This window comes from Anser brachyrhynchus, assembly GCF_964034855.1.
Source record: "Anser brachyrhynchus genome assembly, chromosome: 4".
In the NCBI taxonomy this organism is placed as follows: Eukaryota; Metazoa; Chordata; class Aves; order Anseriformes; family Anatidae; genus Anser; species Anser brachyrhynchus.
Genome location: NC_137698.1, coordinates 16,044,482 through 16,058,660, shown reverse-complemented (window position 1 = coordinate 16,058,660; position 14,179 = coordinate 16,044,482). Strand labels below are relative to the sequence as shown.

Genomic DNA, 14,179 nt, shown 5'->3' with positions numbered 1-14,179 from the left:
ATCCATCATTATGGTCAACACCATTCTTAAAGAAAATGGAAACAAACAGATGCTGAAGCTGTAGTCCTTAATGCTAATGTGACAGGAAAGGTGTGAACACAAAATTTAAGGATATGGGTCCCCAAGGCAATCTACTGTGAGGGGTGAATTGCACTGATGATTGTAGTTTGTGTACTTTGTTTCTGTCCACAGTGGAAGGAGTTCTTCCATATGTCAGCAGGATTTCTGCAAAAATATCAGGATACAGTAAGGCCTAATGATAATGAATTTGCAGGAGCCCAGAATTATGTTTACTGGTAGATTCAGAGTCATTCAGCAATGGAAAAGTGATATTTGTGATATTCAGTGATTTTACTGTTTTGGGGTGGGTTGAAGATGGTGATTAGATTTAGTGATTTTTATTTACACATTTGCATACCTACTATTGGAAATTTTTTATCAAAGAGGGATCGTTAATGAGTTTCAGAGTTAATGGTCAACTGAGAAGGATAAGGATGATATTTTTCTTTTCTAAAGCCTTGATTTACTGATTCACTCCGATGGATCAAATGAAAGTGTCATCTATCCAATGAGTTGATTCCAGAAGCATCTAGTGGCAGATACACATTAAAATGGTCAGGAAAAAGTGATACGTTCCTTGGTATGCGTCTGTATCTTAGTGTTCAAGGACTTAAAATGTAAAGACTTTCTGAGTCTGGATGTCTGTCCCAACAGTCAAGTTCATTAGCCCAGAGTTTTTTTCTTTTAACCTGCTTATGCTTTTAGGTTAAACTCCAAAATAACTGAGCAGTGTTGATAGAATATCCACCCCTCCTAGAATATAGATAGAATATCCACCCCTCCCTGAAGCTGGTGCACCTTCTTCCTGCTTTAAAGTTAAGAGCCTCCTCAGGGTGCATTTCCCCATGCTTTGCAGCTCTGTTTCCATGTAATCTTTCTCTCTAGTAGTGTTATGGAATGAAAACCGAGATTTCTCAGGATGTGTTGGTACAGACACAGAGAAGCAGCATAACAAGTGAAGTGCACAGACACAGGGACTTGTTGCGTTGTGGGGGGTTAGGAAAAGCTCTATGTGGACAGAAATCAACCATGCATGTTGTAATTGGGTCGTTTGTGAATGTCACAGTCCTGCTATGCAATCACAGACCCCTCACCAGCTTTGTTGCCTTTCTGTGGACTCGCTCGAGCACCTCGATATCCATTACATAGCCAATGAGACTACAGCACCTTGGTTTAGAAAACAGCTTATGATCTAGTTGTGAAAAACAGTAGTTAATCAATAAAAGCATTATCCTTTTTTGTCAGGATGAAAGTTGACATTGTGAATCCTGTCTTCTAAATTGTTTCTTTGATTTCTACATTCAGACAGAGGAAGTCCCAGAGCCAAGAGAGTGTAAAAATACAGCTGAAAACTACTACTGAAGAAATGGAAGCTGCTAACCACCTGCAGGAGGAGATACTGAGGGAGGCTAACAGCCAAAATGAGCATCGGAAAAAGATGGTCCACAGTCATGAGGAAGTAATTCTAGAACTAAGTGGTATCCTAATGTATTCCGAAGACAGTACAGGCAAGAAACTCTACGAGCATGGGAATATTACCAGCTTGCACATCCACAAAGTAAGCACAGCATTTCTTGACATCCTGCAGGATTTAGACTCAGAGTTGTCATATCTCAAAGAAAAGGTGGTTCTGGTATGTGGAAAAAGTGCTGTGTTTCCTTCCAGTACTCATTCTACATTTTTGTTTTTTAAACTGGCCTAAGCAAATGGTTCATAGCTGTCCAGAAATGGGAGTTAGCTCTAGCTTCTTCAGTCTTAATTAGGGCTATCATGCAGCTGATGCAAGTGGCACGTCCTGGATAAGCTAGAATCTGTACCAGGCAGAGAGAGGCATGAAAGCCATTTTGTAGTTAAGATAACAGGTGCAGGTGTGCCATGTTGCACTAGCACATTCATACCTGTCTCCAACCTGAGAGGGGTATTTTGCTAGAATTTAACCTCTGCTTTGTAGTTTTTTACGGTTCAAGTTGGACGCGGAAAGAAAGGAATTACACTTTGAAAACTACTATTTAGTCTGTGCTTTCTTTAGAGGTTAGCATTGTCATCTTTTAAAATAGGTGGAAGAAGAACTGGAGTCATTGAAAAAAGATTCAAAGACCCAAAAAGAACTTCTGCTTCAGCAACATCAATCCAGATATCTGTTTTTCAATTACTTATTCATAAAGCTATTTAAGTAGGCAGTTTTTCACATGTACCACACATCATTTTATTCTGATGATCTAAATATCCCAGCTATATACCTGAGTTATACAGTAGCATGTTCAAAATAAATGGGTGAATAACTTAATGCAATGTATTTCATTTACAATAAAACATCAAAACAATTAGATTTCTGACTACTGAACAATATGATTACCTGTTCAGTGGAGAGGTTATTTTTTGCCAAGACTAAAATTTTAACCAGTATTTTCTTTTTAAAACAGGATTGAGGAAGTAATAAATGAACATGAACAGGAGGTGGCAGCACTAACTGCTAAAGCTAAGAGTGCTCGCAGCTATGCAAATAGTATCCAAAGCCAGATGGAGAACGTTCAGTATGTTTGTTTGATTATAGTACAGAAAATATTAAGAAAAACCTTAATTTGAGAGAGCTTATTCTTAGAGTGTACTAGCTTATGCTGCTGGTATACTCTATGCCCTACTCTTCTTTTTTTTTTTTTTTTTTTTTTTAATGTCTGAAACTTAGGCAGACCTTGCATAAACTGTAGAATGAAGAGAAAAAAGAAAAATGAAGAAATAGGGAATCACGCTATATAGAGGCAAAAAGTAATGCATTAGGCAAACTTTAAGAATTGGCACACTCAGGGACTGGTTCGGTCGCTGTGGTTCTGAAGCAGCACCAGCAAAGTGGGTGGAAGTTCAAATTGTGGCTCTAGCTGTCAGCTCTGTTTTTGCCACCAGCTTTTTGAATGATGTATCTCCAGTATCGGAGTTGTGAACAGTTTTTGCAGAGTACCTGGCTACAGTTAAGAGCTGTGGTTGTGTGCAGTTTTAGGTGTCTGTATTGCACCACGGGCTTTGTCTTCTATACATTCAGTGGATTCAGATACAAAATTAATTGCCAGTAACATTATCTGTTGAGTCACAGACAAGACTGAGTAAACAGTTGGGCTGTTTGCATAAAGGTACAAATAAATAGTAATGAGGGGTAATTTTAAATGTTTTTCATTTGGGGGGAGAAAAAGATATGTTGGTACTGTTGACTTTGGCAATAATTGAAAGAGAAGAAAATGACACTGATTCTCACCAGCTACTTGGTGACTTAGAAAACAGTGTTCAACAATTAAAAATCGAGGACATGCCATGCAGTGCTGCAAACTTAAGATGAGACTTAAACATCAGTATATATATTATGACTGACCTGCGTAGTTGAAAGGGAATAGCTGATAGCAAAATGCCCCTGAGTTCAGCTTATGGAATAGTTGGGGTGCATTTGAAAGCAGACTTAGCTTTTTTACAATTTGGTTGAGGATAAAAGAGTCATCATCAGCAATAAAAATCATTAAGACTTGAGTCTCTGATTTCGTGTGAGAACTCTCAGACAGCAAATCTGGACAATAAGACAGTATATTTTAAATGTGGAATGATAATCGACTGTGAATGATAATCGTACTTTAAAGTAGTAAGTTTTAGTGTTCTTACTGATTACAGCAAAAACAACCACAAATGTTTCATGCTTTCATGAACCTAATTTCTCCATTTGAAACATTTCTTAGAGAGCAAACAAGAAAGCAAAATTCAGTGCTTGCGCATCAAGTCAGTCACCTGGGATCTATAGTTTCTCAGCTGTGTTCTGAATTACAAGAATCTAGGAGGTTGTATGAAGACAAGGTGTGTATAGATTCGTGTGTTACAAGTAGTACCAGGTAAACTGGATATTTGGATGTGTAAAGTTTTTTGGACAGATTGGGAAAATCTTTTGGTAAGGGTTTGCTTCAGAAGAACTGAGTGGATAAGATAAATGATATTATCTCCAGCACTATTTGTATTATTTTTAGGAACAAGTTATATTTCTCTAACAAAAACAGTTTTGCAGAATGCATTGAGAGCATACCAAAAATGATGCCTACTGGAAATATGTAAAGTAATTTTGTGCTACAATCATCACTTGTATGTGCAGGACAAGAACATTCTTCCACTGTACCACTAGAGAATATACCAACAAGAAAGAAAGTGGGCAGTAAAAATAGTTACTTATTTGAGTTGTACTGCCCAGAAAAGTTCTCTGGCAATTTTTTTCTTGGGAAGTGCAAGAACAAGAGAGCATGGGGATTAGGGCAGCTCTTGAGAAGCATTCAGCTGTCCAGAAGTGCCCCAGTGTAAGTTAAGAATCCTAAAATTCATTGCAAAGCTTCATATCAACAGAACATAATGCAGGCAAAAAAAAGACAGCTAGCCAGCCCCTCTGTCTTCAAGCCAATTTTTAGATCCCATTATAAAACAATTTTGACAAGTTACTTGCCTCCACAAAGAAGTGCAATTAGATCATTTTTTTCCAGATTGTTCCACAGAGAATTACTGCATACTGATGGAGAGAACTTCATACAGTCCTACCACAGAATCTCTGCCATTTCACAAACCACAGCATTTTAAGTGCCCTTTCCAGATTATGTCCATTGCTTCATTCATTTACTTTGCTGCTTTGGATTCTAGTTTTATAAACCATCAGAATACCTTTAAATTCATAGTTATTTTTGGTAAAATGTAATTCATGTTTTCCATAGAAAATGACCTGAAAACAGTTGCTCTCCACTTCTTTAAAAATTAGTAGAGCTGACCCATGCAGAAATGCTTGCTGGATCCAAATCCAGCTTAGATTACAAGTCATGAAGATTCAGGTATCCTTCTCCTACATGCTACTGGAAAGGGAAAGTACAGGTCACAGGAGTGCTATGAAATTTGGCACAGTTGATATTCTCTGATCCAAAAACAGTCTGAGGATGGAATGACAGGGATGTGTCACGTCAAGCCTGTGGAGCCATGACAGATGTGCAGAGCAGGAATGACATTGTGTTTTACCATTTCTGTAGATTTTCACTTTTATCAGTTCCATTTGATTCACATGTATCAAAACTCACGCTAGGCAATTCCGAAAGTGACTGTTTACAGCATCACAAGTGAACTATGGTGAACTGTAAATTAGTCTCAGTTACTATCTTTCATGCTCAAGGAAGAGTACAATTTACAGTGTGCTTTTCGGGTAGGTCTGTGTACCTACATTTTGTTTGTTGTATTTTTGTTTTGTTTTGTTTTTACCTAAATCATGCAGTGTACATCATAAGATCATATCCAGTAAAAAACTCTAACTGTAGTGTGTATTCCTTAAAATATATTCTCTTTCAGAATATCTATCTTATATATAACATGTAAAATTGGAAATACTGCATCAATTTCAGGCTATTTTTTGCAGTCTACAGATGGCATAAAATGTTGATTTCATTTACCTATAAAACAATAGACTACTGGTCCATGAATAAAAACCGCTTTTCAATAGGAAGTGCAATATCATTAAGTATTATTAGGTAGACTTCAGTGAAAGACAAGTTGATCATTTGATCTCAGGCTGTTATGTGGAGTTATGTCCAGGAAGGAGTGGGGCAGAATCTAAATAAAGCTTTTACAACTGTCTATCTGTTTTAGAACAAGCATTTCTCCACAGCTTCTCTCATAGGAAAACGCCTTCGCAAGTAAAGTTTTCGAGGTAGTAGGTGCAAGCCAGTGTAAGTTGTTGATATCAGATACTTTTCAGCAGTCAGGAAATTTGGTGGTTAGGTTTTGGATATAAATGTAAATATGTAAGTGTTCTGTTTGGATAAGCCTATGTTAATATCTTTCCCTTTATTAAAAAGGGCTGTAGACTGGCCTGCCATCTCATACCCTGCCAAAAGTTGCATCCTTCCACAGGAACTGTGTGACTGTCGTTTGGAGCAATACATGTTTGCCTGTAGATTTCTTGATGTATTTGTAGTGAGGGAATTATGCCTCACTGTCTCAGTTGCATAAAACCTGCCCTTGGGCCTAAGCGCTTCTGAAAAACTTCGCTGTAACTTTAAACACAAGGTGAACACATCTGGATAGCCTTGGAACCAAATTCTCCCTTAATTAGGAGGGCCCTGTCTGAGGAGGACTTTTTCTGTCACTGCCTGTGGGAGCCCTCTTGATAATGCCATACGCAGTCCTTGAGCTCTGTAGAGGACATGCTTCAGGCTTAGGTTTTCTGGGGAAATGCAAAGTAGTTGTGTAGGGAGGGTTCAAGGGAGAAATATCTAGGGCTTACTGTAATTTCTTCTGATGGAGGATTCCAGAGGATCAGAGAAGCCCTTTTCTCAAAAAGGATTTCAGGCAAGTAGGGGAAGAAAAGTCCCTGATGCTCTCTGCTGCTGCTTAGAATTTGTAGCTCCAGGAAGTCGAAGATTACTCGTTTTATAGGTAATGAATTTTTGGAGAGTTGCAGATCAGGGTGGAATCCAATTAATTCTCAGGAACCTGAGCGAACTCTACAAGGTAATTGAGCTTAGTTATTAGGGAAAAAAAATGCTATTGTGCATACACCTAGGGAAAAACTCTGTTCCATCAAAAGATGACATTTAGACTTGTTTAGAGTAGAAGCTAGAAGAAAACTAAAAGAAAGCCAGTATGCTTCTTAAAGTAGAATATATTAAGATAATTCTTCATGAATTTGCTTTTCATTTAGGTGGAGGATCTAGAGAAGCAGTTGCACCTAGCTCATTCTGAGGTAGCAAAAGTTCAGAATGAACTGGATCGATACAACCAAGAATGTGGAAATCTGAATGACCAGATTCATCAATTGTTGGTGCAAGAAGTGATAGTGTTGAAAAAAAACCCTTGCTTTCTAAAAGTGTCACCTTACTGCAGGTTTTCTCATTTGCACATTGTTTGTTTCCAAAGTGTGACAGCCCCTTTATATATATAGTTAATTTTGAGGATTATTTTTTATTAGAAATTTGGATTGACTGTTATGACTATTTCCCAAAGGCCTTTGACATTCAGAATTAAGGTTAACTTTGTCATAATTTCAAAATGCTTGAAAGTGTGGAACCTCACACTTCGGATCGCTGTGTTAAGGAACTTTAGTCCCTTTAACACATATTTTGTAAGACATGCCCAGGATTTTTGTAACAGCGCTAAATGTTCCTTTTTGATCTACTGAGAATATTCACAAAATGAAACGCAGTTAAAAATTTTGCCACAAAGCATTGGTTTCATAAAAACTGGCTTCATGCTCTGTAATTACCCTTTTTTTTAAATATAAGATTACTCTTTAAAAACTGAATTTTGGGAGGTGAATTTACATGGTTTCATTAGTTTTGTTTGCCTAATTGGTGTTACAGTCCTTCTGAAGGAGATGTTGAAATTATTTCATTCAGTATGGTGTTCTCCTATTCAAGAATATGTTAAGTAAATCTTTTCCTGCAGTTTGCTGGAGGAGAAGACTGAAGCCAGCATAATGATTGCATAGTTGAATGTTAAGATACTTTTCTAATCCTTCTTTTTCCCTTTGTTTTTAGTTTGTATTTCCATTCTGCCATTCTCCGAGCTTGCTGCTTTGTTCTCTACTTCAGCTTTAACAATATACACGTAGTCCTAGCTTCCGAAATAATAGCAAAAGTCCTTGCTAATAGAAATGTATATTGATAATTCAGTTTGGCTACATTTTTAATTCATATTTTTGACATTTGTAGCTAAGAAATGTGGATGTCAGTATTTTTAATATTATTTACATTTTACATTTATAATTTTAGGTATGTACTATTAGTATTATGTTTGAGGGAGAAAAAAGTTAAGCTCTGGAGAATATGTAATAAATTACTGCAGGAAATGAAACAAGCAATGAACAGTTCTCATTAGTGGTAAGGATGGATATTTATCACAGAAGCCTTCCTTGGTATGTAGCGTAGTGCTTTATTGTTTTTCATTTGAAGTTGGCACAATATAATCTCTTTTCACTTTGCTGCTTATATTGATTTTAGGATAGACATAAATGGTATCAAAGACTTCAGTGTTGAGATTGTACATAATGGAAAATAATTACAGAAGCAATATGTAAAGTTGAAAGTTATTGTTTTGTTGGGAGAAAACACGTAGGAGGTGCCAGACTAGTTTAGCCAATATTCCTGTCCTCTGTTAGGTGTAAATCCATGTCGTAGTTGCCATTCAGATATGTAACCATGTAATTGGAAGTTGCTAATGGTAAGAAAATAACAAAAAATCCAAAACATGATTCAAGGTGGGAAATGAATAATTTCTTGTAGACTGAACTTCATGGAAAAGAGGTAGAACTAAGTCTAGAAAAGGAGCAGAACAAGAGATTTTGGGATCGGAACACTGACAACAGCATGACCGTTGATAATCTAAGGACAGAACTAGATGAGAAAAACATGGAGTTGCAGCTCATTAAAAACATGGTGAAGGAAATGAGGATTGAACGTCAGGGACAAATGGAGCGACAGGTGGGTGAGCCACAGCACCGCGATAGCATTCAGGATGGAAAGTGCACTGACTGCAGACTGCACCAAAATTTTCCTTCTAAAGTTGCAGGTACAACATAGAACCTGCAACTTTCTCTGTTACTCTGTCCAGTCCAGCCTTCATTTCTCTTTCTTAATGGGATACTGGAAGCATTAATTTTACATTTGATTTTTGGCAGTGACATAAGCCTTAGGAGAAAAATGAATGTTCTGTCGATAGTGTGGTTTTGATTGTAAACTACCAGAGTAACATTTTGCAAATGTTCAAAAATATGGTGCTGGAAGAAGAAACAAACTGTTGAAGGCTGTATTTTTGGTAGTAAGCTCTGTTGTAAGAATAATTAGTAAATTAAAGGCCTTCATAATGCCTTACTTTATATAGTTCTTAATGAAAGCATAATGACATTCTGTGCTCTTGACTCAAAATCTAAGCTGAATGCATTGCAGTGTTAGGCAGAACTACTACTGATAAAGTAGACTCTTAGACATTGAGCTAAGACTCAACACATTGAGCTTCAAGACATCAGCCTGTCAAAAATGAGCTGTAATTAATTAACCCGCTGCCCACTGGCAGCTCAGCTGGTTATTTTACATTATGAGTAAAGATGAAGTAGAGTTGGTTCCCTTATGTGCTTTTTTTTTTTTTTAACCAAACCATAGGCTTGTGCTACCTCACATATCTTTCTACATTTTCCCAGTCCGTTTCTTCTCCTTAACATCGTCCTACCAGGAGGTTCATTCTTTCCTTCTGTTTCTATTCTGTACTGCTGGCAATTCCTGAGTCACAGTACTTAATGCTATATCTGGTGAAAGTCTTGTGAACATTGCTTCCTGCAGGAATAAAATCAGCAATATTTTTTTCATGTGTATTTTTTTTTTCAATTTACAGTGCAATTGGTCAATTTTTAACACTTACGTTTTTTTAGCCCCAGCTACTCTAAATTTTAAAGTAACGTTTTTTTCTTTTTTTTTAATCACAGAAAATTAAACATACTAGACTGATGCAAAACAAAACAACAAAAAAAACAACAGTATTCCAATTAGTACTTTATCAAATGGGGAATTAGTAATGAAAACCAAAAAAACTCATATAGTCATTGTAGATCTGACCACACTGATGTAATTTTCCTCTGAAACTCACAGATGTTTAAGATGTACTGTAGAAAACCAGAAAGTGACATGAAGTTGTGAAGGTAGAAATAAACATTTCTCTTGGTCACTCCTTTTATTGCTATTGTTCAGAGGGCTGCAGTTAAGGAAAAAATTGAAACTATTGTAAGAATCTCCTCCTTGACTTTCCAACTGGAGTCAACCAAGGAAAGACTCGGTAAAGTTAAAGAAGATCTTAGAGCCAAACAGATGGATTTGGTGACTGCTGAGAGAACAGTGTCAAATTTTACAGCATGTCTGAAGGAGAAGGAAACAGCCCTCGAGGATTACCAATAAGGAAATCAAGAAGCTGCATTCACATGTTGGCAGTAAGATGCAGGAGCTTGAGCATCTAAAGAACAAAGAGGGCCATTTACACGATGTGCAGTCAGAGGGTGAAACACTGAAGCTGCAGGTGGTAGAGAAGGAAAGGATTATTGAGATCTGGCAAAAGCAAATTGATATCATGATCCAGGTTGTAGACCAGCAGTATCAAACTGCTGGAGTGATGGAAGTCGAGAAGTCACAGCTTTTAAAAGAAATTGGTGACTGGAAACTTCAAGTGCAAGAACATAAGGTCTGTAAATGATGGTGTATTTATGCCTGTAAGACAGTTAATATTTTCTTCTTGTAAATCTGCACCTTAATATTCCAACACTGTCTGGTTTTAAAGTGAATATGAGACTGCCCTTCGAATCCTAACAACACTGGAAGAGTTGGTGAATAGAGAAGAATAATATGAGCACATTCCCACCAAAAATGAGTATTTCATTGGTGCAAAAGCAGTCTCCAAAAGGCTTGTCACAGCTGGAATGTAACATGGTGTTCTCAGTGATAGAATCGTCCACATGAGTAGCAGAACAAGAAATACAGTGTTACTGAGAAATAGCAGACAGTGAGCACTCAGAGTTCCAAGCCGGGAACACTGTGTATAACTGGCAATTTCTCAGACAAAAAATATGCGATATGGTAGTCTTACTCAGGTTGGCAGCTTCTGAAAAATGTGCTGCAGATAGGGAATTTCATGCACTTCTATGAGAGGACAGTTGAGTATTAAAGAATATGGAGGTAGCGGTGTAAAAGGATGGAAATAATTTTGATATCGTACACCTGGTCAGGTTAAACATGCTGGAAAGCCATCAGATCAGACTCTGTAGTACCCTTTTGGCGTGGATTAGTCATTTTCACATAACTGCTTTTCTACTCCATTTTTCTTTCATGCTCCAAATTGTTATCTGACAAATGAGAATTAAGGTAATGATGATGTTTTCATATTTTTGTGGTTAATTTATATATACATATATATATATATTACACAATGAGTAGATTGCAAAGGAGGAGGAAGAAGTGAGAATACACAAGTTGGAGGCCATGCTGAGCAAGCTGGAATTGGAAAAGGTTAAGCTTGTAAACACATGCACTGAGAGACTCCGTGCAATTAATGATATGAAACTGGAAAAAGACGAACTAATGAGCAAACTGAAAGCCATTCGGATTGAGCTAGCTGGCCTTGCAGGTAGGGAGCTTCAGATTAGCTCAGCTCAGATAGCTGCTAAATTGGGCTAATGTTAAAAATAGAAGGGCAGCTTGCTTCATGGATCCAAATATGGCCGCTGGCACAGCTTAAAGTTCCCTGCCAGCATGGGATGGTCACGTTGCTCAGGGAGTAATGGTTTGGGTTTCTGGTGCAGAATGATGGACATACAATCTTTATGGCAGTCTCTTGCTACCCTGAGCAAAAAAACTTCCTGACTCTAGAGACCAAAGAAGCAGATCTAGTTAAACATAGTGCAGGAATGTGACCGCTTTTCCCCATGTGTTAATTAAGGGGTCTAATGGATCCTAGTAGCCATCTATGGTCAAGTTACAGTAGAACTTATTTCTGTTTTGTTTTGGATGCAATGTTATTTAAAAGCTTATGTCCTGACTCCAAGCACTGTCTTCACAGCAAAAGTATGGGGAAGCAGATCAAGATAATAAAAACTGAAAAACTAAAAAAAATGAGGTGCTGGACCCAAGCAAGCCACTAAAACTCAGGGAGCTCCTCTGTTAAATCTGCATTGCAGCCTGGTAGGTGTTCACATGCTTTGCTCTCTGCACAACCCTGTACTCTCATAGAATACCCGCTGGTAAAATCTTTTTCTTCACAACCCTGCTCAGTACTCAGCCATACTTCTAAACTCATTAATTTTTGTAAGAACTAAACAGATACTTCAATCTTACATTGGGGAGTAACCAAAGAACACTTTGGTTTTTGGTGGTGGTGAAACAAGCTTTTACTAACATAGAGGACGATAAACAACTACTTCTTCCTTTGTAAGCAGTGGATGTTCTTTTGCTTTATGTCTTAGCATCTGAATATCTAATATTCCTCTACGTAATATGAATGTATTCCTCTATGTAATATGAATATCTAATATTCCTCTGTGTAATATCTAATATTCCTCTAAAGGGAGTAGGTGACAGATTGGTAATGTTTGTCTAGAAGAATGATGATTTTTTGTCAGTATAATTTTAATCTTTACTTTAATGCTCTAGAGGGATTTGAAGATTTGAAGAGGGATTGCCAGGATAAAGTCAAGGAAATGGAAAATAATGCAAACAGACTGAAAATGCAGTTGAGATCTTCTCAAGCCCAACTGGAACAAACCAGGAAAGCTCTAAAGACTGTAGAGGGATCTGATGGCCATGGTAATTATGGAATGAACATCCCCAAAATCCCACACATTTGTTTTCTAGCAGGAAGGTTTTTGTAATTATTGATCCTTCAATAGATGTTGTTAATATTATTCCAGATATTTTGTGAAATAAATAAATAACATTGCAGATGAAGACACTTTAATTTTACTGGTTACTTTATATTGTAAAACTGGAGTTGAGTTTCCTCGGCTGATCTTTATGGAGATTTCCAGGGAATACTCTCTTCTTGTCCTGTGCATATAATGGGTCTGGTACCACCACTACCTTTGACAAAACTCCCACTAATCCTAGTGGGTGATTTGCACACGTACATGATTGTAGGATGCCAGTTGAACTTAACTGTTCTAGCATATTGCTGGTAACTGACTTACAGAATCTTTTATCAGAACTCAGAATGCATAATTGATGTTGTTCATTGAGAACTAACACTTGGGAACCTTGTTCTTTACAGCTATGAAGGTTGCAGTGGGAATGCAAAGGGAGATCACGGCCAAGAGAGGACAGATAGATGCATTGCAGAGCAAGATTAAGTTATTGGAAGAAGCAATGGCAAATGCAGCTAAGGTCATTAGTGCGCCACGTAAAAGTTATTAACTATGTTTACAGAAGTTTTTCTTTGGAGAAGTACATGGCCAAAATCACAACAGACCCAAGAAGGACCAACGAGAATTTTACCTGATGTAACGGGCACCTTCCATAGCCTTCTGCTAGCATATGACATATCAGGGAATATCTCTACCACAAACATCAGCCTTTTGTATAGAGCCAGGTTCTCATTATCTTTGTTTTCAGGGAAGAAAAAAAAAAAACATAAAAAAAACAGTATAGGTGTCACTGAGTATCAAGCTCTCAGATATCAATTCTTTTTCAAACTTTGCACTAATGTACTCCATATCCTTCTGCATTTGCCCTACAGTGCTTCCCTTTTCGTCTTCTGAAGCAGTTCTTTGCAGTTGTGTTTGTAAACTCTGTACCTTAATATCTGTCTAGCATATTGAGGTCTTTCTGACATATTACGTGACAAAGAAATCATGTAGTTATCAATAGCTGAAGTTCATGAATGACCATATATGTCTGTTCACTACGATCCGTCCTCCCTGTTTACTGGCTTTGGCTTCTGTGACTTGAATGTTGCTGGCCAGGTGTGGCAGTGGCACCTTGAGGTGTACAATGGACCACATCGTGTCATTGTAATACTTAGACTGTGATAGATTCCTTGCAGCCTCAAGTTGGAAGAGGTCATAAAAGCATAAAGCGGAACATCAATCTGCTCATGGATAAAACTCTGGATTCTGAAGCTTAAAATTCCAGTTTCAAAATAGATCTGAAGTTTAAGGATTCAATTTATAAGGGTTCCTCAGAACCAGTAAATTCTACTTTTCTTTTTAAGTCCTCATCTTGTTGAAAGACCTTGTCTTTCTGCGAGATGTAATAGCTAAACTTCTGAAAGGGTTAATACAGATCCTTCAAAGAGCAAAAAATGTGCAGAAAAATAAGTATGTATAACGTTGGTTGTTATAAATTCTTGAATTGTACTTAGTTGTCCTCCTCTCCTTTAATTCAGGAAACGCATTACCTCAGAGAAGAGAACAGTAAACTAAGTCAGGAACTGAGCTGTATCGCAACAGAAAATAACAAGATTGCTGGGCAACTAGAGATCCTGAGATCACAAGAGAAATGTCTCAAAGAAAAACTATCTAAGATGGAGACAGCCCATGATAAGGTAGCTTAATACAGCTTTCCAGTTCAGTGAGACTGCTGAGTGCTGTCTGGTACAGTCG

General features: G+C 37.5%; 1 protein-coding gene across 1 annotated transcript in view; it reads left to right on the top strand.

Annotated features, from left to right (window-relative positions):
* Positions 1–14,179, top strand: part of CCDC158 (coiled-coil domain containing 158) — a 53,245-nt gene that overhangs the window by 4,957 nt on the left and 34,109 nt on the right. Inside the window, 12 exon segments of the mRNA XM_080590916.1 lie at positions 1,366–1,759; positions 2,118–2,233; positions 2,484–2,594; positions 6,543–6,564; positions 6,755–6,976; positions 8,334–8,531; positions 9,792–9,983; positions 9,985–10,275; positions 11,025–11,259; positions 12,237–12,389; positions 12,850–12,962; positions 13,963–14,121. Of these exon segments, the coding sequence (XP_080447042.1) occupies positions 1,366–1,759; positions 2,118–2,233; positions 2,484–2,594; positions 6,543–6,564; positions 6,755–6,976; positions 8,334–8,531; positions 9,792–9,983; positions 9,985–10,275; positions 11,025–11,259; positions 12,237–12,389; positions 12,850–12,962; positions 13,963–14,121 (2,206 nt within the window).